Source organism: Ceratotherium simum, chromosome 24, assembly GCF_057802395.1.
Source record: "Ceratotherium simum simum isolate JZ-2026a chromosome 24, ASM5780239v1, whole genome shotgun sequence".
Taxonomy (NCBI): domain Eukaryota; kingdom Metazoa; phylum Chordata; class Mammalia; order Perissodactyla; family Rhinocerotidae; genus Ceratotherium; species Ceratotherium simum.
The window spans coordinates 34,217,792-34,245,033 of record NC_141923.1 but is presented as its reverse complement, the minus strand read 5'-3'; the positions used below and the strand labels follow the sequence as shown (position 1 = coordinate 34,245,033).

Sequence of the window (27,242 nt, the reverse complement as noted above, 5' to 3'; positions counted from 1 at the left end):
TCCCATGAATGATATAATCAACATGCTTGGCTCAGGTGGAGACGTGAGAAAATTCACACCCATCCTGGAATTCCAAGAGGAGGCTCTGGGATCCCGAGGCCCAGGCTCGCAGGCTTGATCCTGGGGACACAGGAATTCCAATCTGGGAGTTCTGGAATAAGGTACTGACTGAGAAGCAGTGGGGCCTCTCAGGATCCCTGCAGAATCTCTCAAGGCCCCCGGCTCAAAGCTCAAATAACTTTACAGAAGATCCACGGACCCCCTCCTCCACTAACGGCAAGACGTAAGGATCAGCCCAGCATGGGCAGGATGTCCCAAAAGCCCAGTGCGGTACCCGTGGGAAAGCTAAGCACACATCCTGCCTTGAGTGCTGGCCGAGCGGACACAGAGCTGGGCCTTGGCAGCCAGAGGAACCAGAGGACTGAGTGGTAATCAGACATGAAGGCCCAGAAACCCCAGGGAGACACTGCCTTCTCCGCCATGGAGGGCACTATCCACCTAACACCAGCAGGGAGCAGGTGGTCTTAAATTCACTTCACTCAGGTGATTTTAAATTCAGCTGTATTCTTGTGCACGTCCTACCCCAACTCCAAGGGGAGGTGAACTCTAAGCCTTTTTGTGGTCCTGGGATAGAAAGGAAGACAGCCCAGGGTGGGAGCAGATAATGCCTGTGAAAACACAGATATGCATCCTGGAGCCCTGCAGAAGGGTGCTCCTGCAGATAAAGGATGATAAAGGTTTAAGGGTTAGAAAGATGGGCTCTCACAACTGTTTGATGAACAAGACAAAACGGGTTTCAACTGCAGTAAGACAAACTGAGGCTAGGCATAAGGAAGAACTTCCTGAGAATGAGGGTGCTTAGAAATGGGAAGGAATGACTAAGAAGATGTAAATGCTTTTTCCTTGCAGAACTTTTCGAATAGGACCTACACCCACCGAATCATGTGATTTGTGGGTGACTGTAATGGGATATGTGTATGTGCATGAGGGGGCAGAATGAGATCATCATAAAGGTCCTTTCAAGCTCAAAGTCAAGAGACTGCACCCTCCAGGGTGAGGTGTCAGAGCCGGTGGGCCTCTACCAGGAGAACTGTGGGAATGGCCAGAGGCGGAGCTTCAAGTCCCAGGTCTCAAGAAACTGAGGCAGAGTCACATCCTTGGACCCTCATCCCCGGCCCCCACCTCAACTCTGTCCTGGAGATGCCATGCCCACTTCTCACATGAACTCTTGATCGATCGGCCTTCCTTTTGAGAAACATGGGGAATCCCAAGAAGCAACGAGGAGGGAAATTCCTTCCTGGAGCCGGTCCCAGAAGGTGTGGGGCCACAGAAAGAGCAGGGTCACAGGAACCAGGCAGACATGCCCAGGAGGCTGGCTGGGGGCAGCAATCTGCCTGCTGTCACTGGGGCTACTTCCCTTGACTGCGAGGGCAGGGGACCCAGGGGAGGCAAACGCTCTCCTCTGTGCTGACATTCATGTACAAACACAGGGTGGCTACAAAGACCCGGCCCAACGTGCTGACCAAGTGGGTAAGAATCATAGGTGGCCACTCATCGTAGGCAAGAAGCAGCTGCCACTGTGGTGTTGGATGGATAAAGCCCTCCTTCATCATGTCATCCTCCTGATTCATCTGGAAATCCTGGGCTCAGCAGCCATAAAAACTTTGATTTCTGTGTCAATTTATCCAATTGGTGGGCTGAGTGAGCGCTGTGTTCATGGGATTTTAGGAGACATACCCTGTGGGCCTCCAGAGCCTTGCCCATTCCTCAGAGCCTGTTGGCTGTTCCAGGGACAAAGGGGGATCCTTTTGGATGAAGTCTGGGGGAGTTACCAAGTAGGCCTTCTGGGGAATTTTCCAAAAAGACCCAACCTCTTTCCTAAGCCCGAGTCTCAGCCAGCCCCTCCCAGGCTGGCCTCACCAGGAGAGGCTGACTGAGAAAACCCATCATCATAACCAGGAAATCTGCCTTTGGAAATAAAGCCTGGGTATCATGGAACAAAAGAGTGCTTTCTTTAGAAAAGGCAATGTCCTGTCTGCAAACTCCATCAGGGTTGCCTCGAGGGACAGCCCAGCTCCCAGAGTTACTTTTAGGAAGCAGGCTTCTGGAATCCAGATTTGATTTTAGGGAAGAAAAAAAAAAAAAAATGACAAGCAGACTCCTCAGAACCTTGACCCCTCCCTGCCCTCACTGCCTGCCTCCCTCCCACAGGCAGGCAGGCACCCCGGCAGGACAGAAGCCTGCTAGCTGATGGGTTACACTTGCTTCCACACTGGTCCCTTGAGAGAGAAGGGTTCGGTCACCCACCAACCCCAACCAGGAGGTCAGAGACACCAGCTGAGGAAGCACAAGCTTGGTCAGGCGTCCAGGACACAGTCCCTGGAGTAGAAGGGAAGCAGGACTCCCGAGCGTGGATCCAGGCCTGCCCCAGTCCTCCCAATTTTCTGGTTTTCTACCTTTTTTCTCCCCTGGCTACAAGAACCCCACATTTTATGGGCGATTTAGGACAGAGGTACCCAGCACCACCAAGTACATAGAGGCTGCTCAAAGGAGAGACTTGTCCTAGGGGAGGAAAGATCCAGTCCCCAAGAGAAACTCAGAAATTGAAGCAAGTCCAGGGTCCTGCCTTCGGGCTTTTCCTGCAAGAGGAGGGGGTTGCTCCAGAACCCGAGAAGCAGACCCAGAACTCCAGACCTGCCAGAACTTTCTGATGTCAACAGAATTTGCACAGGATAAGGGATGTAAGCACAGATCATCAATGGGCTGAGAAAATATTTCACAGCAATAGGCAAAAAGATTACTTCCAAGTGCCAAAGGAAAAGACTTGTGGAAATTTGTGTTTACCTTTCCCCGGTTTGTATTCTCATGTTTTTCATGACCGACTTTAAGTTGTACTATTTTATAACTTAACACAGAACAATGTTTGGTTTTATATTAGAGTTATTTTTAAAGAAGTTAGGGACTATTATTCCCAGAGGACTGAGCGATCCCAGTGAAACCCTCAGCTACCCCAAGCCAGACTGCCACTCTGATAATTGGCATCAAATTAGCTGGAACGGGTATAGTCTAGAGAGGAACCATCCTCAATTACAGTGACGTCAAACATCCAAATGCAGCCAAATGACGCACCATGGCTCTGCCACCCACAACCCACAGATTCACATCAGTGCCACCACCATCTCATCTGTGAAATTTTTAGTCAAAGATTTCCCAAATCTAGCTAGAATTGCCCATTTCCTTCCTCCCACAGCCACCCACTGCCTAGCCCTTCCCCATGCCCCAAGTCAGCACCCAGCCCCAGGGTCCTTCCTGCCAGCAAGGCCCCCAGACAGAGGGGAGCTGACCCATGGATGCCCAGCCCTCTCTCCAGCCGCCGTCTCTGGCTTTCCCCCAGCACCCCCTCCTCCAGGCAGCAGGATGAGAGCCTGGACCAGCACTAACTTGCTCTCCTCTCTCAGGCTGTACTCTGTCACAGCTCAGAGTTTTCGTACAGCTGTGACTGCCTTCCTCAACCCTCCCTGAGCCGCTCACCTGCAGACCCCCCTCTTCAACCCTCAAGACCCTCAAGCTCCAGTGTCTCCTGCTGTCGAAAGCCCCCACATCCTGCCACCTTGCACCCGCCCCTCCCCGAGGGTCTGCAGCAGAGCAGAGCACCGATGAGACCGCAGCCACTGTGGGCTTCTTTTATGAAGGGTGTCCCCAGATGGACCAGGAATTCCTTGAGGGCAGGAACGGGGTTTCTTTCCCTTAGAAGATTCACAATAGTAAATAAAGCCACTGACAATGGAGGCGTGCAAACAGCACCATCCACTCCTAAAAGCATCTAGAAACACCTGCAGCAAATCCAGTTGGTGCCTTAAAGTGTTGTTTCTCACAAACAGCTCCCACTAGACCATGAACTTTAAAACACAAACTACATAAACAAAATCTGGTTGCTCAAAATCCATTCTAAATCCCTACAGGAGAAGAGGAGAGAGGAGGAGAGCTGAGAAACAATGAGAACCCAAACCAACGTGTCTACCAGAAGTTGGTCCTCATCTGATCAGGAAAGTCAATCACACACGCCTGCATGCCCTATGCCTGTATGGGCATGCGTAATGCTACACACATGCGTGCATGCATTCGATTTCGCTGCCTTGCTAGTTCCACTGTGCAAGGCTTGACAAGAGAACGGCGGAGAGGATGGAGGGCACTGGGCACGGGTTTTGGAAGATTTCTCCCCACTGGCACTAGACATGGAGACAGTCAAGACAGGAAGAGTGTGTAAGTCTGAAGGAATCCTCCTCTCTCAGGCTGTACTCCTTGCACAAGGAGATGGGCAAGATTCCCCTCCCACTGGCCTGCTTAGCTCAAAGCAGTTGCCCGAATCCTTAGAAGTGGTTAGGGGCAACTCTGGGTGAGGCCCCTGACCCAGGACAGGAGAGGAACACCCCACTCCCACCCCCACTCCCTCCCACCCCCAGCTGGTGACCTTGTCCTCGGATGTGGGCAAAAGGAGCATGAAATGGTTGCAAGAGGGATGAGAGAAAGGGAAGAGGGCATGGGGGGAGGTGGTATGAGATTTGGGAGGGAGAAAAGCAGGCTGCTACACACACACACACACGCACACACACACTCCTTTCTGAGTATTATCATCAGCCAGGACACAGGGAAGGCTTCAGAGACAGGGAAGGCCAGTCTCAATGGGCATAAAGCCCAGGACAGAACCCCTGAAGGAAGAGGGGAGAAAGAGGAAGGAGAGCTGGAAAGGAGGTTGGAAAACCCACAGCAGGGAGCCCAGTCCTGCCATGGATACGGACAAGCAGACTCTCTGTGGTTATGGGGCCGGGGGGCCCACTGAGGCAAGGAGATAGATGCTGCTCACAACCTGGCTAAAACGTGGGGGCCAAGATGGGCCAGAAGAAGCTGACAAGAGAGAGCAGCAGCAGAGGTGGGACAAAGAAAGAGGAAGCAAGAGGCCAGAGGAGAGGCTGAAAGGGGCTGGGCATCCTGGGAGGGCCGGGACACCTAGGAGAGGGAGCCTCCAGGTCAGGAAGCTCTTGTATCTCAGTCAGCGCCCATGAGGCCTGGAAGGAAGGTGAGGAGGGTCCTGGGTGCCCATCCAGGCAGGCAGTAGGGCTGCTGCTAGCCCATACAGGGCCTTCGTGTAATTTTTTAAAGGTATCTCTTCCCCAAGGCACTTCTACTGGAAAACCATCACACTGATTATGTTAGAAGACATTGTTACTTCCATCTGCAGGATAATTTTAGCAATAAATATTCAAATCTTCATTGTCTATGGTGCACACATGGCTCTCTGGTGTAGTGTGCAACCTGTACCACTGTCCATGGCAGGCCTGGTTGGGAGGGATCAGGCAGGGTTCTGAGCCTCTGGCCTGATAGCAGGGGGGAGGCAGAAAGAATTCTCCCTGCTCTGGCTGCTGGGTCATTTGAGAGGATAGTCTTGCTCAAGCAGGAGAGAGAGAAGTAAAGAGGCCCTGGATGGTTAAGGAAATAGCCAGGAAGCACAGCCAAGAGCTGTGCTGCTTGGGATGAGGGCTTTCAACTCAGGGTCCAGGGAAGAAGCCAAGACCACAAGCTTCCTTCCCATCTGTGGCATCCATTATGCCCAGTGTGTAGGGAGAGCGAGCAGGAGGCCATCCAGAGGCTGAGGTTCATGGCATCTTTAAGAGTCCTGGCCAAGGTTCAGACAGCATCCTGCCCTTCTGCCAGAGGAGGATGGGGCTTCTCTAATCTGCCCTTTCATTCCAGGGGCTGCAGCCCCCAGGGCCTGCTGCTGGAGCATCCAGGGAGGACGGAAGAGATGGGCAGAGGGACAGCAGGGAGCGTGGGAGAGGCCGAGGGAGAGCTCACCTTCTGCGCACCCAAGAAGGCGTGGCAGTGACATGAAACATTAGGTCACATGGCCTTCCCATCCGGCCTTAGCGTGCCTACACATCTGCACAGAGAAGGAGAAGAGGTTGAGAGGAGAAAGTAGGCAGCAGCAGCACAGAATAAACCCACACGGCCAGGTTGGACGGAGAGAACGCAAGACAGACGGACAGACAGGAAAGGAGGGAACGGGCAGAAAGAGAAAAATGAGACGGTGGCGGGAGAGAGGGGGGTGGAAGGGAGAGAGCACAGGCTGAGATAGGGAAGGGGAGAGAGCAGCAGGGGAGGGCTGGGCAGAGGGGGGACGTGGGGGATGTCCCGTCATGCTTTCAAGACGGTCATTCACTCCACGCAGAGGGTGGGAGATTCGCCTGAGCACGTGACAGGTCCACGGCCCCAAGCCGCGAAGGCCAGGCCTATGGTGTGTGGTCATGGTGACCTGGATGTCGTACTTTTCACCTGGGGTCCTGCCTGTGAGGGAAACTGCAGGAGGGGTGTCTGCTGCCTAAGCTAAACCTGGTGACAAAATATTCAAATCTTCCATGTCTGCAGGGTGAATGACACCTGTCAGTTGTGGTACCCTTGTGTAGTGTGAAACCTGCACAAATGGACTTTAGCCTCAGGCCTTCCTGAGCAAACCTGAGCCAGGACACTGGAAGGGGTTCACAGATGCCCACCCTTCCCTTCCTCCCTCCAAGGGTTGTGCTTATGTCCAGGAGTGCAGAGTGACCCCGCATGGGAGTCCCGGGCAAGATATAGAAGGCACCAGGACCCAAAGGGGCTGTGGACGGATTTGCTAAATCACGCTCATGAGCGGGAGAAAGGTGGGGGCTTCGTGATGTCTTTGCAAAATAGGTCATTGAAGACAGAAGATGTGTCCCCAGATCTGCCTCCCTAAGGGAGGCCCTGTGGCTCTGATACACCCTGTAGCTTCGACAGAGGTGGGCACGGAGGGGCTGCCATCCACGTGCCTTCCAGGCCTCCAGAAACCCCCCTGGCTGATTTCACCCATGCAGTCCTTCCTGCTTAAGCCAGTCATCCGGGTCCCAGGGAGGAGCTCTTGCCCGATCTTCTCAGAGACAGGAGAGGAAGGTGAGAGAAACAGCAGAGGTGCAAGTGGGAGAGGAGCTAAGCAGGAACAACACACCACACCGGCAGTGGGGGCTAACTCTACCAGAGACAGACCATCCAGACCCTGTCGCCGCAGAGAGCGGGGAGGGTGGGGCGGGAGGGGCAGGAGGCATGGTTTGGGGTCTGGCATGAGGTGTGCTGGGCAAGGAAGGAGAAGGGAGCCCCGGGTACCTTCTGGGCTCCAGAGAAGGCATGGTAGAAGCTGGACACATAAGTCATGATGGCCTTCTCATCCGGGCGGGCGGTTCCAACAATGTCTGTCAAGAAAAACCTGGAGTTAAAGCCAGCTGGTGAACGCTTTATACCCCTCCTGATGTGATGGGGAGAGAAGCTCTCAGAACCACCCAGTCCTCTTGCCAAAATGCTGAGCCTGAATCTAACCAGCTTCCGGCATCAGCTTCCGTTTACCAGAACATGCGAGGGAGAGTGAAATGGGGCCCTGAGGAAGCAAACAGACAAACCCAGAGCACGGAACATTCCATGGGACAGCTGGCCCAGTTCCTGCAACCAGTTCAGTGGCAGGAAGAAAAGGGGGTGGAGGGAGGAGAGAAGAGCTGCAGATTGGAAAAGACGTAAGACATGTAACAACTAAATGCCATGTGCAGACTCTGTCTGGATCCTGACGAAAACAAACTCTAAAAAGAAACAACGGGGGAAATTTGATTTTGAATTCGGCAGTAGATGGATCAAGGAATTACTGTCAATTTGCTAGACATGAAAACTGTTTTATGGTTGCATACGAAAACATTCCAGTATTTTTAAGGTGTGTATTCTGAAGCATGTAGCAGTGAGATGCTGTGCTGTCTGGGATTTGCTTTAAAATCAACAAAGAAAACAAAAAAAAGTGTGACAAAATCTCAATAATTGTTATCTGGATGATGAGTATATAATGGGTTCATTATACTATTGTCTGTTATTGCATATGTTTGAAAATGACCACACCCAGACAGACATTGTCACAAACCATCACATTTCCCATCTATTCTCTGAAGGACCCGTACATTTTCCCAAAAAGTCATTTGCTTTTCCGTAAGTGCCCTGTCTCCCCGTCTTTCCCCTGCGAAGTTAGGTATGAATATACATCCCAAACAAACCACTCCTTCCATTACCCATCACTGCAAACTGCCGTGTGTATGTGTGATGCTCACGTTAATAAACGTCTGTTTGCTTTTCTCTTGTTAATCTGTCTTTTGTCAGTCTAATTCACAGGGCCCCAGCTAGAGAACCTAGGAGGGTAGAGGGAGAAAGATGTTTTCCCTCCCCTACAGCAACCAAGGAACACCACGCTCGACCCCAGCACCCACGACCCCAACCCCAAGACCAAGATGAGAACCATCCTCAGGCCGTCGATGCAGAAATGGCCTCAAAGCTTTTTTCAGCACCAGCCAGTCATCCTCTCCCTACAAACCTCAGGGAACTATGGAATCCCTGATGGGCAGGTGACCTTTAGGCTCCCCAAATGAGATCCTGGAGACCAGGTCTTCTCCCTTTCTGCCTGGGGCTGCTGGGCCCACCCATGTTGGCCACTGGGTGGTAGGTGGGAGAAGAGCTGGCAGCCCAGAAGGAAAGCGCCTTCACCTTCAGCATCCAGCATCTTGGGGATGTCCAGGTACTTCTCAGCCACATCGAAGGCCGTGTTCAAATTTGTGAGTGGATCGTCCTACAAGGAGAAGAGGAAGGGATTAGGTAGGCATTGAGAGGTATGACAAGACACTGGCTACCCCCATCTCGATGACCACCAAGATTGGGGGCAGAAGGGACTGTTATAGCCCCTCCTGGGCTCGGTCCTCAGGGGCCATCTCTGGGTGTAGAAGGCTGGCCTCACCGCCAGGGCTCACCGGCTGGGGGTTTATAACACCATCTTTCCTCCTCAAGCCTCAGTTTCTTTGTCAGAGAAATAAGGTGAAGAATATTGGCCTACAGCCCAAGAAAGAATTGCTAAGAAGTGTGTGCTGAGAGCAGGGCATTGGCCTGGGTGCCATCAGTCTTGGCTTCTGGTTTCAGCTCTGCACCAGCCAGTTGGACTCGTGGGTAAGTAAGCCGGCCTCAGTTTCCCCATCTGTTATGCAAGAGTTGGACTAGGAGCTCTCAAACTCCTTTGGTGCTCACATTCCATGAAATTTTGGGGCTCCTTCATATAGCCACAGCCTTCTGACTATTCTGATTTCTGCTACTTTCTCAAGAAAACTCATTGGGGACTGTTGAGGATATAGAGAAACTGGAATCCTTGTGCACTGTTGGTGGGACTATAAAATGGTGCAGCTGCTGTGGAAAACAGTATGAAGGTTCCTTAAAAAGTTAAACATAGAATTGCCATATGACTCAGCAATTCCACTTCTGGGTAAAAGTCCCAAAGAATTGAAAGCACCCATTTTCAGCTACTGTACATCCATTTTCATAGCGGCATTATTCACAATAGCCAAAAGTTGGAAACTACCCAAATGTCCATTGACAGATTAATAGACAAACAAAATGTGGTAAATCCATACAATGGAATATTATTTTGCCTTAAAAAGGAAAGAAATTCTGATACATGGTACAACATAGACAACCCTTGAAAACACTATGCTTAGTGAAATAAGCCAGACATAAATATTGTGTGATTCCACTTATATAGGTACCTAGAGTGGTCAAATTCAGAGAGACAGAAAGTAGATTGGTGGTGGCCAGGGGCTGGCAGAAGGGGGAATGGGGAGTGATGGTTTAATGGGTCCAGAATTTCAGTTTCGCAAGATGAAAAGAATTCTGGAGACAGATGGTGGCGATGGTTGTACAACAATGTGAATGTACTTATAGCACTGAACTGTATTAAAAACGGTTAGGGCCGGCCCCGTGGCTTAGTGGTTAAGTGCACGTGCTCCCCTGCTGGCGGCCCGGGTTCGGATCTTGGGTGCGCACTGACGCACCACTTCTCCGGCCATGCTGAGGCCGCGTCCCACATACAACAACTAGAAGGATGTGCAATTATGACATACAACTATCTACTGGGGCTTTGGGGGAAAAATAAATAAATAAAATTATTAAAAAAAAAAAAAAATGGTTAAAATGGGGGCCGACCTGGTGGTATAGTTGTTAAGTTCACAGGCTCCACTTGGGCGGCCCGGGGTTCACAGGCTTGAATCCTGGGTGCAGACTGACGCACTACTCATCAAGCCATGCTATGGCATCCCACATACAAAAAAATAGAGGAGGATGCGCATGGATGTTAGCTCAGGGCCAATCTTCCTCACCAAAAAAAAAGGTTAAAATGGTAAATTTTATGTTATGTATTTTTTTACCACAATTTTAAAAAGTTTATTTATTTATTTTTTTGGTGAGGAAGATTGTCCCTGAGCTAACATCTGTTACATTCTTCCTCTATTTCATATGTGGGATGCCGCCACAGCACGGCTTGATGAGCAGTGCGTAGGTCCATGCCCAGGATCTGAACCCACAAACCCTGGGCCACCAATGTGGAGTGCATGAACTTAACCACTACACCACCGGGCCGGCCCCTATGTTATGTATTTTTTACCACAATTAAAAAAAGTTTTTTTTAACTTAGGGGGAGGAGTTCCTTGCTGGACCTCCCACTCTATTTCTTGGTTCCCCAGAATAACCTAAAGCAAGCTGGTTTTATTAGTCCAGGACTCAGTTTCCCTGTTTGCTCAAGTGAGAATCACAGGGTAACAAAGGGATAAATACATTCATTTGGGACACTTTCAGGAAGAAACTGCTCAAAATAGAAAAGGTGGAGTCCTCCTGGGAAAGTCTCTGACAGCTCCCAGAATGATAAAAAGCACTGTCAGGCAGGGAAGGTCATTTCCGTCCAGGGCCTTAAGTGGTTCTCAGGCCCTGGGTGCACACCCGCCCACCACACTCCATTCCCAGGGATCACTAGGCCCCCACGCGCACCTAAGGCCACTGCAGGAAGGAAGAGCTTATGGTCAGAGCCCCTCGCTCTCCCCTGTTCCCAAGCACCAGGTGGCTCTGGCAACCCGTGCTTTCCGGAAAGAATCCTGGGTGCAGTGGGACCAGGTCTGTGCTAGGATTGGGGCTGGATTTTACTGATGCTACTGAATTAAAGAGAAGGAGACAGACACGGGGAAGCGGGGAGAAATGAAAAGACACAGAGGAGGGAGGGTGGGGAGAGAGCTGACCGGGTACCAGGTAAAGGCCCCTGGACTCCCGCCTCCCAAATGGCTGAGGCTCCTAGAGTCTGTGGAAGGTGGGGGGGACTCTAGAGCCACAGCCAGCATGGGCCCCACTTTATATACAAGTGGGGAACAGCTGTGGATTCGCTGGCTGCTACCAGCCCAGCACAGCCACACAGAGACATAGACACACGCACACCCATCACAAAGCACATCAGCTCACAGGAAGGAGGGACCTGATGACGGCTTTAAAAGAAAAAAATCGCTGCCTCTAGGATTTCCCCGCCTGGCGGCCCTGTTTGATTTGGCCACACAGCTTTCAGGCGGGTTAGGGGGGTTCTGAAGTCGATAATATTTTCCTTGCAAGGCAGATGAGTTAGAGGGCTGGGATCCCTCTACCCACTAAGAGACTAACTTGGGAAGGGCTGGCCCCCTGTCCACGCACACCTGGACACAGGCACACACAGGTGGGCCCTTCCAGGTGGGCAGAGGCCCCAGCCTCAAGCTTCGGGCCTAGCTTAGGGACACCGGAGGGGATGGGACTCCACCATTTCCAGTGGGTGACTGCCCCCTTCCTCCCTCACAAAGCCTTTTCGGCAGCTCACTCCCCCACACCCTGGATGTGGAGGCGGCCACTATGAGTCGCCAGAGCAGCTCTCGCACCAGTGACATTAAGCCCCGCTTGGCCCCTGGGAAGCAGCAGGGTGGTGGGGGCACAGGCGGAGGGGGTCGTCACTGTCCAAGCATCAAGGTCAAATGGAGAAACACAGGAACACTCATTCCTAGAAGCCCCCTTGCCAAGAGACTCAAGCATGGACAGGTGACATTCCAACCCAAGCTCCAGATCATCAACAGCGGGTGTGGGGAGGGCTCCAGGGGTGGCCTCGGCACAGGACAGGCTGAGAGGGAAGACAGGGTAAGCACAATCAGAGAGGCCCCGGGCAGGCCTCTCCAAGGTCTAGACCAGTGTCCTTTAACCAGCCCAGACCCCAAGAACCCCCCGAGGCTAGACACACAGCCCCCACCTCCTCGTCTGCTCCTCGACACATACACAGGCTCAAGAAAACCTCCCAGCAGCTTCATGCCAAAAGCACAAACGAAACCGAGCAGCAGCAAGAGAAAATGCTCAGCCAGAGTGCAGCCATTGAGGGATGAAATCCACAGTGGGACCCTGCCCAGGACGGCACAGCCAGTCTCAGACACAGCTGGGATGAATGTCTCTAAGAAAACGCAATGTTGGAAATTATGAAAGGAATATACCCACCTTACAAAACCTGGATTGATAGAAGGGGGAGATGCCACTTACTATCCATCACCCTAACAAAACTACTGCCACAGTTTTGATATTTTTCCTGGTGGGCTGTGCAAGTCGGTAAGTGCACGCATGCTGTGCACACACGGTATTGAAGGAGCTCTAACAGTGACGGTGTTTCTCTCTTCCTTCTAGATGGGCTGTCTCCTTGCCTAGTCTAAGGAGACTGACACCCCTCACACTGGGCCACAGGCTCTCAAAACAGGGGGGCCAGTCCTGCCCTCCCCTGCTCCCCACCCACCCACCAGGGACCAGCAGGTGGGAGCTGGCAGTGGGAGGTCAGGGGAACGCACGTACCTTCCGCAGCTTCCCATAGTCGATCAGCTCAGGCCGGTGTCGGTGGATCAAGGCACAGAAGCCAAGGCCATCCTTCCAGCTGCCCCAGGGAGAGAGAAGGTGAGACAGCTGGTGAGTGGGGCCCAACACTAGCCAAGCACGAAGCAGGGGTCTCCTCGGTTCTGGAGACGAATACATAACGCTTCGGAGCAAGAGTCAGGAGAAGACAGGATGGGCAGGTACACTTCCACCTGTCGTAACCCCAGGCACTAGGGTCAAGACTTTGTGAGACACACCTGTGACATCCAACCCTACTCCCCACCAAGGTCATGGGCCTCATCTGCTCTGTTCCTCGTCTTCAGTGACACTCTCCTTGGGGAGCCCCCCAGTAGCATGAGCATCAACCAGTGGTGATGAGGCGGTAGCCAGGAGGGAGGGGGCTCCTCTCCAGGAGGGAGAGGGGCATCCAAGGGTTGGTGAGACTCCTTTCCCATGAAAAGCGACATCCTCCCACAAGGGCCTCTGCTCTGTTCTAGAGCTGAGACTGACCCAGCCAAGGGGGTCCGGGGGTCCTTGGGGGAGGCAGCCTCAGTTCTGCAAGAGCCCCTCAGCCCCCAGCCACTCACCTTATGTGGAAGTTCTGGATATTGACATTTTTGTAAGGGGCTGTCTTTCTCTGACACCACAAGAGCAGCCCTTCCTTCGCCGAAGTCTCTGTGGGGAAGGGGACGACGGGCAGAGAGGTCAGTGGGCTGGCTCGGTGGAGGGAGGGCTTTGGTTCATGGGAGGCCCCACCACGACCACAGGGTCCATGCTATTTCACATAGGGGGTCCACACACCAAGACCCCTGGATTTCAACCTGCTGCTACCAGGCCATCAAGTCTATTTCCTTGACAAAGTTTGAGAAGTTATTTGAGAAACATAGATGCAACCAGGGAAGTTTTTCAGAGCTAGCTGCATCACACATTAAACACTAAGATAACGGCCTTTCAAACTCAGAATATTTCCCTGTCACCCCCTTTTATTCAAGGAAATGGCAGCAATACAAAATAAGTCAGCAACCTATGTCAGGTGGCCATTTTGGGGGGGAAGGTTTGATGGGTCTATGAAATCTGAAGTCCAGGAATCTCCAGACAGGGGGCGTGTGTGCCCTGGGGAGTGTACACAGCAAATGTGGGAAAAAAAATGTCAGGACTCTTACTCAGATTTAGTGTTTATCTAAACAAAATAAGGTTTCCTTATACTTAATACATAGATTGACACTTGCTGTGTGTGTGAAGTAGACGTGTCTGTAAGATAAGGCAGGTCTCTAAGGGACCCCAGGAGTTCCCAGCACAGAGGGGCTGCAACCGCACTGCCCCCATCTGTTCACGTCTGTGAATTGCAGGTTATGGTACCCAGTGAAGTGGGTTTGTAAATGACCTCATTTACTTTCAACTTACAAAATGGACTTTAAAATGACATTAAATGATTGTAGGCAAAGATAATATAATAATTCAAGCACAAGCAAACTAAAAAGAAACCAGCAAAGCTAACGCTTCTTAGTTCAAGCTCTTCGTCAGCTATATTACAAGATTAAAACAACGACAATTTAATCAGAGCTGACAAGAAGTCTGCCCAAAAGAATCAAACTCATCAAGAAGGTGATTTGAAAATGAATTGATATCCACCATCACTAACAAGAACCACACCCAAAATGACTATGTGGGCATCTTTTTAACTTCAGCCCTAAATGGCAAGTATCTATAAACCAAACATAGACCTTCACATTGCTGTATCACCAAGGGTCCAAGATTTCCACAACAAAGCAATTTAATCCACATTGTTCTCATTAAAAAGTTACTTGAATAAAAATCTTTTCAAGATTTTAAAATTTGTTTTAGCACACGTGTTTTATAATATGCACAGCAATACACAAATATAATTTACTATAAAATAAATACACACATATCAGACACAAACTCAAAAAGTGCTGGAGTGTGAAATTAAAAAGTTGAGAGAGATCACTGCCCTGGACCATGGTGGCCTCTTGCAGATCTGCAAAATGGCCACCAGAGGGCGCGATAGAAGCAAAGTGGAGGACCCGTGCTCAGCTCCCCCTCCGCACAACCCCCCCTTCTGGCTGTTCTTCCCCTACCCTTTCAGATTTAACAAACTAAGAGCCAGGTGGGGTTTCCAGTCCACTTCCCCACAGCAACTTTTGGCTTTCTCAAAATGGAGGGGTTTCCCTGGGGCCAATACACCTGTGGGAACCAGCACCCCAAACAGTTTTTACTTCTCTACGGACTAGGACGGCAGATGCCCGCAATGGGTAAGAAGCCCAGGATGTGGCCCACAATCAAGCCCCCACTGCCCGGGCTCAGGGAGGAAGACGTGATGGTGAAGGCACGGGAGAGGTGGGGGCGTGGGGACATCATGGAACAGAGCAGACCTACCTTCCACAGAGATGTCCTGGATGGCAAAGCGGAGGATGATGGTCCAGATCATGCCCAGGGTCATTTTCACGTTCCCATCCACGATTTCTAGAGAAACGACATCAGGACACGTTAGGATGGGTCTTAGGAAGGACAGAGTTAGTCCCTGAGCGCCCACGTCGCTCCGTGTGCACCATGTAGGAAATCAAAGACCCCACAGCTCCACTTCTAGAGGGAAGTCAGTATGATTTTACAAGTTAGTACAATTATGTGTCACAGGTGCCAGGAGAGATCTATATGGGGGTGTCCTGGGGACACAGGAGGGTGTGGTCAATTCTACTGGGGACGTCAGGAAAGGCGACAGAGAAGGTGTCTTAAACCACGAGCAGTGTTGACCAGCCTGACAGAGGAGAGGGGGAGGATTTCTCAGCACCACAAATGTTCCGGCAACTCTGTGAGCTGGGGACCTCTGGGCAATCGCAGCTCTCAAAACAGACATCCACACCCAGAAAGCCAGTGCAGGCAACAGAACGTAACCAACCTAACAAAGGTTTGTGAGCTGCCATCCTGAAAGACCCTCTAACTCACAAATCAACCTCACAACCTCATTGGTTGGATATTAAAATAGATGTTTTAAAAAATCAAACAACAGCTTCAAGATCACAACGAAGAGATATCCAACTAAATTCAGTCTAAGCAGCACTTTTCAGACTTTTGAAAATGCTATAAATTCTATGAAGCAACCTTTTTCTTTTTTTTTTCTGTACCAAGCCCCGAGGCAGGAATATAAACATAAACAGGCCCTGTCTTTAAGGAACCTAAGACACGGAGCCATTTACGGTCTTGGGAGCTGAGCAGGTGACAGTTAAATACAGACTCCTCACCCTCACGTGCTTCCAGACCAGGCGCTCTCAGTCAAAAGTAAGTTAAGAGTAAGGCATCCGAAGAGTATCTTACTTCTCCTATGCACAACATTGGTTTTAGGGGAGACTCAACACAACTATGAGAGGGACAACTTCCAGGGGCTGGCCCAGTGGCACAGTGGTTAAGTGTGCGCGCTCCACTGCGGCGGCCTGGGGTTTGCAGGTTCAGATCCCAGGTGCGCACCGACGCACTGCTTGTTAAGCCATGCTGTGGCGGCGTCCCATATAAAGTAGAGGAAGATGGGCATGGACGTTAGCCCAGGGCCAGTCTTCCTCAAGAAAAAGGGGAGGATTGGCATCGGATGTTAGCTCAGGGCTAGTCCTCACAAAAAAAAAAAAGAGGGGCAACTTCCAGCCACTCCTGATTCCCTGAGCCCACGTCCACCAGGGTTTGCTTCCCACAAATCCCTTAAACAAGAGTGGATTCCATTCAGGAAGTTACACTCTAAGATCTTATCCCCTTCCTCAAAAGTGAGGGCAAACTGCATGACCGACAAGGGACCGAGCATGGCAGCTGCTTCTCGGGGCGGGTAGCTCTGCTGAGCCTGCATCGGGGTGCTGAGCAGAGGAGGACCAGCGGCCACTCTGGACAAGGCATAGGACGTAACTCTTCCTGCTAACAGGGGCTTTTGAATGCCCCTCCCAGAGCCTGGACATCACCGGGGCACAGACCCGAGTCAGAGAGCCTGGGTTAGAGACACAGGGAGCTGCAGCAGCACATGACCGTCTGGCTTATCAAGTAACTTTGCAGAGCATGCTGGGGGAGTAGTCAGTTAATCAGTTAAAAATTAGTTCATAAAGGTTTGATATTTTTTAAATGCGCTTTCGTTTGTAACTTCCAATGGTTTAACCTCTGTAACATTTAAAGTGTTGGTATAAATTGATAAGAAAAAAAGTCTAAATTCACAATAGATAAACAGGCAAAAGACGAACAGACACTTCACAAAACATGCGATACAAATAACCAATTTATAAAAATGTTCAATCTCACTTGTAATTAAAGAAATAAGATCCCATTTTCCCAGCTATTAAATCAGCAAAGTTAAAAAAAAAAAACAAGCAAACACAGACCTTGATGGTAACAAGGTGACCCCCTGGGGCTAGAAGTGTAAATTGGTTTAAAAAAAAAACTTTCTGGGAAATAATTTGGTAACAGGGAGCAAGCATCTTGAAGTCGTTCAACTTTTGGACAGGAAAATTCTACCTCTAGGACTCTATCCGTAGCCGATGGTGTGAAATGCAGAGTAAGGGGGGCCCTGTAAAGGTCCTTGTCACAAAGTTATGTATCAAAAGCCCCAAACTGGAAACCGTGACGTACAAAGTACAAGGTGTGACTAAGTAAATCGCATACCTGTCACCCCTCTGCTCAAGCCCTCCAGGGCTTCCCGGAGTCAAAGCCAGTGGGCGGCAAGGCCCTCATGTCCCTCCACCCCCCACAGTCACACGGCCTCCCCCCTCCCTGGATGTCCACAGGGCTTGTCCCCCACCGCCTCCTGTCTCCACCCACCCATCACCTTCTCCTTGAGTCCCTCCTTGACCTCCCCCTTTCCTCCATCTGACCATGTATGTGTGTATTTTCTCTCTCCCTCTTCTAGAACATAAGCTCCATGAGGGTAAAGATTTTCTGTTTTGCATCACTGCTTAGAGCCCAGCAGTGCCTGGCACAGAGAAAGCCCTCCGTCAACATTTGTTGAATGAATGAACAAATGAATGAATGAATGAACACTGGAGGGCGCTAACCACAGTGGGTGAATGGGCAGAGGTGACACAGGCCTGTCGGGCTCCAAGAACCTAAGAGTGCCCAGGCTCCTCCAGGGAGGGCCCAGGACTGGAACTGAGCACAGCTGCACTGGACCAACAGACAATGAACACAGCCCTTAAAAATCACTCACACAAATTTTTTTGTGTGTGTGTGAGGAAGACCGGCCCTGAGCTAACATATATTGCCAATCCTCCTCCTTTGTTTTTTTTCCCCTTTTTCTCCCCAAAGCCCCAGTACATAGCTGTGTGTCATAGTTGCACATCCCTCTAGTTGCTGTATGTGGGACACGGCCTCAGCATGGCCAGACAAGCAGTGCGTCGGTGCGCGCCCGGGATCCAAACCAGGCCGCCAGTAGTGGAGTGCACACTTAACTGCTAAGCCACGGGGCAGACCCCCACAAATTTTTAATGACTTGGAAAAATCTTTATAATACAGAAAGTGGAAAAAGCAGGTACGAAATTTTATGAACAGCGTGTCACATACACAGGGAAATGTTTTTAAAGTCTAGATGCAGCTCCAGGTGGTAACACTGCTGCTCGGCCTTTCCAGGAGTGGAGGCTACAGTGCCGGCCCCCCTCGCTCCCCCACCCTGAGCCCCCCACGCTGCCCGACTTATGAGGGTCATCTACCTCAGCCTCCCACTGGCCTCGAGCTCAGAGTCCTCCTAGCACCAAGGAACACAGGCAGCTTCTTTTTTGGGTCTTGCCTACTTTCTCCTCTCCTCCATCCCCAGAAACCCCCCAGGGATTTTTGCTTACTGAATTTACACTCATACCAAATTCTCCAGAAAACAGAGGAGCCAAGTACAGGCAGAGAGTGGGATGTGCTCAGTTAACACCCCATGCACCACCCCAGCCCAGTGCCCACCAGGTTCTCCATCTACCCTGAGAGTGTAACCCTTCCCAGAGGGCCCTCCTTCCTGGGTCCCCAGAACGGCAGACCCTCTCCCCAGGCATCTCTCTGTTTGGAGCAGGGACGCCCCACCTCACAGGCAGCTTTATGTCAGGAGGCTGCCAGGAATACTAGGTCCAAAAGGAGGGTCCCAAGGCCACCGCGGGGCCCCCTGGGAAAACCGTGATAGATTACCAATGTCTACCACGGGAGCGGGAAGCAGTAGGGGCAGGTTTCTGCCATTCCTGGTCTACAGCTAGCTACGAAGCCGTTCGCATCCTTCCTTTACTTGGAACCTGCCTCTCCCTTTCCTCCACACCACCACCCTAGAAATGCAGTCATCTGCGCAGTATTCAGACAGTAGAATGAATGAATGATGCTGAAGAAATTCTATTTGACAGAAACTAGACCCTAGGGGGGTCATCACCTTCCAGACCAATGCTGTAACTACTGTACCCACTGCCCCCTCCATCCTGAGGATAGATGCTAAATCCTTGAGACCACCCCCAGGCTCCTGGCACTCAAAGCCATCAAGCTTTCTCTACCCAAAGATCTTAAAATAAAAATCCTGTTGGGTCCTCTCCCCTGGTTAAATCCCAACCACTCACCCAGGTCAAGCCTAGACATTCTAGAATCAAGTATCATACAAGAAATCTTAAGGATGTACTCTAACCCTTCCCGAGGTATGGAAGTTCCTTGCCTCCAGCCTCCATCTGAACTTCTTTGGGGACAGGGAACGAACGCCCTTCCTAGAGCACCAATTCTATTCCCTAAGGTTCTGCACGTTATCCGCACAGCCTGCCCATAGGGGCTCCCTGCCAGGCCTGGTTCTGCCCTTCAAGGTCAACCAGAGTCTAGTCCTTGCACCACACGATAATTCTTCAAAGGTCTGGGGTCTTACACGTCAGCTGGGCCTGGTGCCCAGGGCACATCAGCCCAGGAGCATCCTGGGCTGGACATCCTGACCAAGCATCCTCGGTCAGGACAAATGGCAACATCTCCCCCGACCCCAACCCCCGGGAGAGGTCATTCCAGTGATCTGCTCCATTACCTTTTATTTTATAATCTATAGCAGTAAACTTCATTTCACTGAAATAAACAAAACTCATCTGGGGCCTCATCCAGTTTCCTGGCTCAGCAGAGCAGCCATCCCAGCATGATCTCGGTGCTCAGCTTGAAAGGGGAGAGATGATTTCAAAGCGGGAAGCCTCAGCCTAAAGCACTGGCTCCCCAGGGTAGCCAGGAGGTAAGAAATATCTCATTTTCTTTTTTTTCTTTTTTTTTTGGTCTTTTGTTTTTTGTGAGGAGGACCAGCCCTGAGCTAACATCCGATGCCAATCCTCCCCACTTTTTTTTTCTTGAGGAAGACTGGCCCTGGGCTAACATCCATGCCCATCCTCCTCCACTTTACATGGGATGCCACCACAGCATGGCCTAGCAAGCAGTGTGTCGGTGCGCGCCCGGGATCCGAACCTGTGAACTTGGCACGCGCACTTAACCGCTGCGCCACCGGGCCGGCCTCCAGGAATATCTCATTTTAAAGGAGTCTTTTACCAATCTTTAGAGAAGCGAGGCCTGAGTTAAAGGAACTGGAAAACCGTGGCCAGCTAGGTTAAGGGACTCCCAGAAGATTGGAGGCGCTGGTTAGAGTTTACACCAGTATCTGTCTTTGCTCCCTACCCCTCTGCTGAGGCAAGCACAGCTGACTTCACCCACTACTTCATAGCAGGGATCATCAGACATGGAAGTTCTGTCCTGGGCCCCGCAGGGGAGGCAGCAATGCTCAGGGTAATGGGAAGAGGTTTAGCCCTCAGCTCCAGGGGTTTAATCCTGGCTCTGCCACATGGGAGCAATCTGGCCCAGAGCCTGCACTCGACCCTCTATATGCTTCCACCTCAGCAACTCTTCTGAGCCTCAGTTTCCCTGATTGTAAAACGTGGCTGGTGATACCCATCCTTCAGGCGTGTTCACAGGTAGAAGGGGACAACCTATGTAGAGCGTCCTGTCTGGCCAGCACAGACCTGGAACTCAGTAAGCACTCTCTTACCCACCTTCTCCTTCCCTCCTCCCCTTTGCTACTCAGAGTCTTTAAAAAAATTTTTTTAGGTATTTGTTAAATTTTCCTTTCTAAAAATCTGGATTTCTGGCTTCTTTTGAAAAACTGAAAGATCTAGCAACACTGTATCTATATGCCCTCACAGCCACAATTGGTTAGATCCACATGGCAGCTGCCTAGCTTAGAAGGACATGCTCCGCAGTTCTCCACAGTCCCCACTCATCCCTACCACTCACCGCTGGCCCACCTCCTACATCATTTACTTCCCTGCCCCAGCGGACATCTGAGCTTGCACCAGACCACCTGAGTAGCAATTTTTTTGGCTTCCCATCCCTGCTTAGTTGAAACTTTTTCTGCCAGGCCTTTATTCCTCCCTAACAGATTATTCTTTTCTTCTTATTAAAAGGCAGAGAATATTTTCCCACTCACAAAGCAAAGTACCCTGCTTTGTGCCAGTCCTTGGAAAATTTACTGAGCACCTACTGTGTGTGTCATGCTGGTAGGGGTGGGGCCTCAAGGATGTGTAAGACGTGGTCTCTGCCTTATAGCTGAGGGGGTGCTGGGATCCATAAGGCACCCCCGTGACTGCCCTGAGCAGTCTCTGAACTGCTGAGTCTCCAAAAGGCAGAGGTCGGCAAACTTTCTCTGCAAAGGGCCCGATAGGAAATATTTTCAGCTTTACAGGCCATACGGTCTCTGTCTCAAGTACTCAACTCTGTCTGCAGTAAGAAAGCAGGCACAGACCATATGTAAACAAACGGTGTGGCTGTGTTCCAGTATTTACAAAACCCTTGTCAGCCACATTTGACCCCATGGACTGCAATTTGCCGACCCCCCTGCGAAAGTTTCTCAGTTTGATGTGGCAACATAAAATCCCTCAATTTCTAGGAAAAAAAGGGAGGGGGGACTTTAAAGTCATCAACCAGAGAAGAGATCTGCTCCTGTGGATTTACTGAAGCAAGACTACCACCCTCTTCAAGGAAAGGCCACACTCTAGGGACATTTCGCTGGTGTCACACAGACCCGGACGAGTTCTGGCTTTGCCACTTACTGGTGACGGGACCTTGAGCAAATTAATCTCAGTAGGCATCTGTTTTCTTACGGTAAAAGGGGCATAATAATTAGAGCCACCTCACAGGGCTGTTTTGAGGAATAAATGAGATCACTGGTGCAAAGGGCTTGGGCACAGTAGCTGCCAGAGTGAGAGTTCAGTAACCACAGCCACAGTTATATCATCAACGAATGAATGAATGAATGAATGAATGGAGACTGTCCTACTCACCTTGAGATCTCTGGCACCACACAGCAGGTGTCCAATTAATGCTTGCTGAATCCATGGGACACAGTATTCTATTCCAATCGCCTCAACCCTCCCCAAATCCTTCAGAGCCACCACAGTGCACACAAGAAATTGTGCTACCCCCTTTTAACCATTATGAACACGCTAATAATGATTTAAACCGAGCTTTAAAAAAAATTTTTTAAGTGAAGGAAAAAGAGTCAAAAGCTACTCTGCGGGGAAATAACATTAAGAATGTTCCTAACGGCTTCTGGACATCAGCCTCCCGGGCTCCGTGGAGCTCAGGGCAGCCCTCACCCTCCACCTGTCAGCACACTCTCCCCAGACCACAGAATTCTCCACTTCAGGCAGCACGGTGCAGCCAGGCCTGCGGAGGAGGGAGGCGGCATCCCACACATGTGGGAGACCACAGTGCTGGGATTCGGCTGAGGGTGTGCCTGTGCGGACCAGGGAGAGGCCCCTTGGTTTTCCGGGGGCAGGGCTGGGGGGAGGCTGACACTGGATGGAAAGTGCTGTTGTGACACGAAGAATCCACAGGCCAACCAGATGGAGGTGCTAGGAGCTCCACTTCCAACCACCCCCAGGGATGTGCGGGCCCAGGAGTCAGGGAAGAAAAGGCCCGGGGAACCAGCAGAGCAGAAAACCAGGCTTCGCGGGGCAGCCAGGGGCAGGCCATACTCACCCTCGGCTCCGATGGACACCAGCTTGACCCCCTTGCTGGCTATGAAGTCCAGGGCCTTGTTGACGTTGGAGATCTTGTGCACCCGCATCTTGCCTCTCTCCGGCTTGGCCAAGCGCTCACCTGAAGGCAGATCGAGAGGAAGGGGAGACGCTGGTACCCAGGAGCCACGGCTGCTCTCACAACACCCGCATCCAGGGCACACCTCCGAGGGATACACGTGTGTGCCACCTGGGTGCAGGCGAATGCCACTCGGGCAAGGAGTGAGAGGGAGGGTCTACCCCGCCTCTTCTCTCTTCAGCTTCTCAGATCTAATCTGTTCGCACCCACTCAACAAGCTTGTATCAAGCCCCTCATGTATGTCAGGGACTTGGCTGGCCGCTTGGAATGTGCAGGTAAACAAAACAGTTGCTTGCTTTCATGTGCTTACGGTCCAGGAGGAGAGACAGGCCTTCAACAGAGAAACACAGATAAATATACACAAAGGAACAAACTCCAAGGAGGGGAAATGCTTAAAAAGAGGACGCAGAAGAGGAGGCGGTGGGAGGATGAGGAGTTGCAGAGTGCTCGGGGCAGGCCTCTGAGTGGGAGGGCAGCGAGGCCCAGACTGCAGGGAAAGGTGATGAAGGCAGAAGGAACAGCACATGCAAAGGCCCGAACTCCTTCTAGTCTAGACTGTTTGGCCTGGGAGGCAGTGCGGGTCAGCCTAGAGTATTCTGAAAAAGCTCCCTGGGTGTTTAAATGTAAGTGCCCACAGCATCCCTCTCTCATTAGAGAACGGCTGCTCTTGTCTGGTTACTGCCTCCCGAGGGCACCCACAGCTCAGCTCCCAGTTCACCCCCACCCCCACCCCCAGCTTCCTCATGGGAGTGCCTGCTGCCCAGGTGACAGGGTCAGAAGCTGCAGGGAAATGGGGTGGAGGAGCTGGTTCTCCAAACACCCCATTAAGAGCACTTTTATCCCAGAACAGAGGCGTCCAGGGACCTCCCGAAACCATTTGAAAAATTTATATGTGCCACACATGCCCATACCTGGGGAAGGGGCACAGGGCTTTCAGAGTCTCTAAGAGGTCAGGGACCCCATAAGGCTAAGGACCACCATCCTAGAGCCTGAAACTCAGGACCCTTGCACCTACCATGGTCTCCGGACCAGCCCAGCTGCACACCCCCCTCCCTGCCCCACCAAGTACATCAATAGTCTGGCTAAGAGAGCTCACCGGGCTGGGCAGCCGTGATGTCAGAACAGCACTACCCCAAGGAGCCTCCCAGACCCCCAGAACTCCCCAGCTGCTAGAAGAGAACAGACTTCCTGCTACAGATGTGATTAGGCCTTGCAGCTCCCAGGGAAGCACAGCTGGGTGTTAATTATTAAATCAAGACTTTCCAGTTGTGGCTCTCTCAAGGCTGTGGTCTCTGGCCGGCCTCAGCAGCAAGTACCCTACTGTCCTCCCGGGCAGATGGGATGCTACAGGGGCTCCCTCCCATAGGATGGAGGGAGGCAGTGCCACGTCCCCCCCGGAAGGCTGCTCCCGCTAAAGCCCCAGCCCTCACGTCCTGCTAAGGGTCCTGAGCCCCCCAGCCAGCTCACCAGCTGTGCACGCCGGCTGGAAGGGGACATCCCCTTCCAGTAGGGCAGTAGGGGCGGCAATGCCAGCGGTTCTCAAGCTTCAGCTGGCACAAAACCGCCTGGAGAATCTGCTGCCTGCAGATGCCCAGCCCCGTTCCCGGCCTCCTCAGTCTCTGGTTTAGGAGGTCTGGGGTGGGGTCTGGGAACCCGCATGCTGACACGCAGTCCCGCTGACTCTGGTATGGATGGTCCAGGGACCACACTTTGAGGACCTCTGCAGGCAGCATCCCCTTCCTTCTCCTGTCATCTTACCCATCTCCAGAGACGCTCAAGGAGGAAAAGTCAGCGTCTCGGTGACATATCTCCCCCAGCCCCGGGAAAGAGACGAGCCCCTTCACAGACGCACACAGGTCTCCTTGGGCACAGGCCGGCCCGTTCAGTGGGAACACACTGGTGGTCACGCAGAAGAGCCCAGATCCGGTCACTCTTAAGATTTGTCACCCACATGCCAAGTACAGTTCTAAGCACTTGGGACACAGAGATGAGACCGTCCCTGCCCCAAGGAGCTCAGGGTGGAGTGGGGAGGAAAATGAGGGAGCCAAAATGACGACACCACGTGACAACGACACGCGAGAGGAATTGATGTGGGGGAGGTGGCAGGGAAGCCCTCCTGGAGGAAACCCCTGAGCTGAGTTTTGAAGAATGCAAAAGAATAATACCAAGTAAGTTTGTTTGTTTGAACCAATAAATGTTGGGAGAGGAGGTGGGAAGGACACTCCAAAAGGCAGGTAGAGGAAAACAGTACGGTAGTTCCTTAAAAGTTGAACAGAATTACCATCTGACCCAGCAATTCCACTTCTGGGTATATACCCAAAAGAACTGAAAAGCAGGGACTCAAACAGGTGTCTGTACACACACGTTCACAGCAGCATTATTCACGATAGCCAGAAGGTGGAGACAACCCAAATGCTAACCAATAAATGAATGAATAAACAAAATGTGGTGTATGCATACAAAGGAACATTATTCAGCCTTAGAAAGGCAGGAAATTCTGACACACGCTACAACATAGATGAAGCTGGAAGACATCATACTAAGTGAAACAAACCAGATACAAACAAATACTGTATGATTCCACTTATATGAGGTACCTAGCGTGGTCAAATTCACAGAGACAGAAAGCAGAATGGTGGTTGCCAGGGGCTGGGGGGAGGACGGAATGGGGAGTTAGCGTTTAACGGGGACAGAGTTTCAGTGTGGGATGATGCAGAAGTTTGGAGATGGATAGTGGTGATGGTTGCACAATAATGTAAATGTATTTAATGCCTCTGTGCATATTTAAAAATGGTTAAAATGGTAAATTTTGTTATGTATATTTTACCACACACATACAGATTTCACTGCAAGGGAGATATTAAAAAGTATTGGAGGGTGGAGGGAGGCAGTTAGAGCTCGTGCAAAAGCACAGAGAGCATGTCATCTGGGAAGGATGGCATGTCTCCCAGGGTGGCAGAGGGTCTGAGGCCTGATACCTTTTTGGGAATAGTTAGTTGAAAACAAAGCAGGTGCCAGCTCACACAGGATACCTCAAGCTACGCTAAGGAATGCAGGCTACAGGCTCAAAGCCCTGGGGAGGGACTGAAGGGTGTCGAGCAGGGAACAGCACGACCATATTTGGGCCATCGGGTGGACCTTCTGGCTGTGGTGTGGATGATGGACTACAGTGGGAGGGAGGAGCTTGGAGGGGGTCAAGGCCTTGTGGTATCATCTAGGTGAGAGTTGACGTAGGCCCACACTGACACCATGGTAGCAGAGGTTAAAAGACAGATCATAGAAGAAAGAAATACAATGAACAGAAATTGAATGCCAAGTTGGAAAGAAGAGCAAAGGAAGAGCTGTCTGTGATTCCCAGATTAGGTTCTGGAGAACAAGATGAAGACTGCAGGAGGAAAAAGGTTTGCTGGGACCAGGAGTGGTAAGTACAGTCTTGGACATGCCGAGCGGACCCTGGGGGACATCTGGGTGGAGATGCCCAGTGTGGTTCCGCATTTTAGAGGGGGCTAGAGGGAGAAGGCTGGACTGAGACTAGGTCGAGGACTCTCTGGTGTCAAGGTGGAGGGTCAAGTGAAGAGAGTAGCTAAACTGCCCAGTGGGTCAACCAAGGCTAGAATCTTGAGGACCGCCAACCTTCAAGGGATGGTGGAGCAAAGATAGTCATAAGAAAGCTGGGATACGCATTCAAGAGGAGCTGTCCCCTCAGATATCTGGACATCCAAATTCCAAGTTGGGTCGCAGATAAGGGACTGAGATCATGCAGATATAGGTAGATAGGCAGCCATGGAGCCAAAGTTTGCAGATGGTCAGGCACGGCTGCATTCTTGACCACAGAATCCTAGCATTTTGGAGGAGAAAGGACCTCAGAGACTATCCTTCAAACGCTCTCTTTTTGCAAATGAGGATGCTGAGGCAGAGAGGCAGTGACCTGTCCAGGGACACGTGGATGGTCAGGGGCAGAACCAGGACTGAGGCCCAGTCTTCTAGTCTGAATTCATACACCTCACTGCCAACTGCTTTCAAGAGGCCCACAGCCAGCCATGACCACAGGCAAGGCAGAAGCAGGGGCATCAGGGCAGCATTCCCCAAGTGGCAGAACCCAGCGGGCAGCATCTGCCGGGCCAGGGGTCCAGCTCACCTGAGATGACCTCCAGCAGCAGCATGAGCTTCAGGCCGTCCCGGAAGTCCTCCTCGATGTTCTCGATCTGCGTCCCCGCTTTACGGAGGTGGGAGTTGCACCATGCCGTGAACGTCTGGGCAAGGGAAAGAAGCGCAAGCCGTCAGGCTCCCCACAAGTCACATGGTCTCTGGGGCCCTCACAGGGGCCCCAGTGGGTCCCCAGGACCCGCCTGCCTCATGCCATCTCTCCAGTT

At 51.5% G+C, this 27,242-nt stretch overlaps 1 protein-coding gene across 3 annotated transcripts in view; it reads right to left on the bottom strand.

The window, feature by feature from the left end:
- The window catches only part of ACTN1 (actinin alpha 1), a 98,339-nt gene that overhangs the window by 20,374 nt on the left and 50,723 nt on the right, over positions 1-27,242 (bottom strand). For all 3 annotated transcript variants that reach the window (XM_004426278.3, XM_004426276.3, XM_004426277.3), the window contains exons 2-8: positions 27,008-27,122; positions 22,753-22,872; positions 15,160-15,246; positions 13,350-13,437; positions 12,745-12,823; positions 8,581-8,662; positions 7,174-7,259 (exon numbers count right to left, since the gene is read on the bottom strand). In XM_004426278.3, coding sequence (XP_004426335.1) covers positions 7,174-7,259; positions 8,581-8,662; positions 12,745-12,823; positions 13,350-13,437; positions 15,160-15,246; positions 22,753-22,872; positions 27,008-27,122 — 657 coding nt within the window. The remainder of the gene's footprint in view (positions 1-7,173; positions 7,260-8,580; positions 8,663-12,744; positions 12,824-13,349; positions 13,438-15,159; positions 15,247-22,752; positions 22,873-27,007; positions 27,123-27,242) is intronic.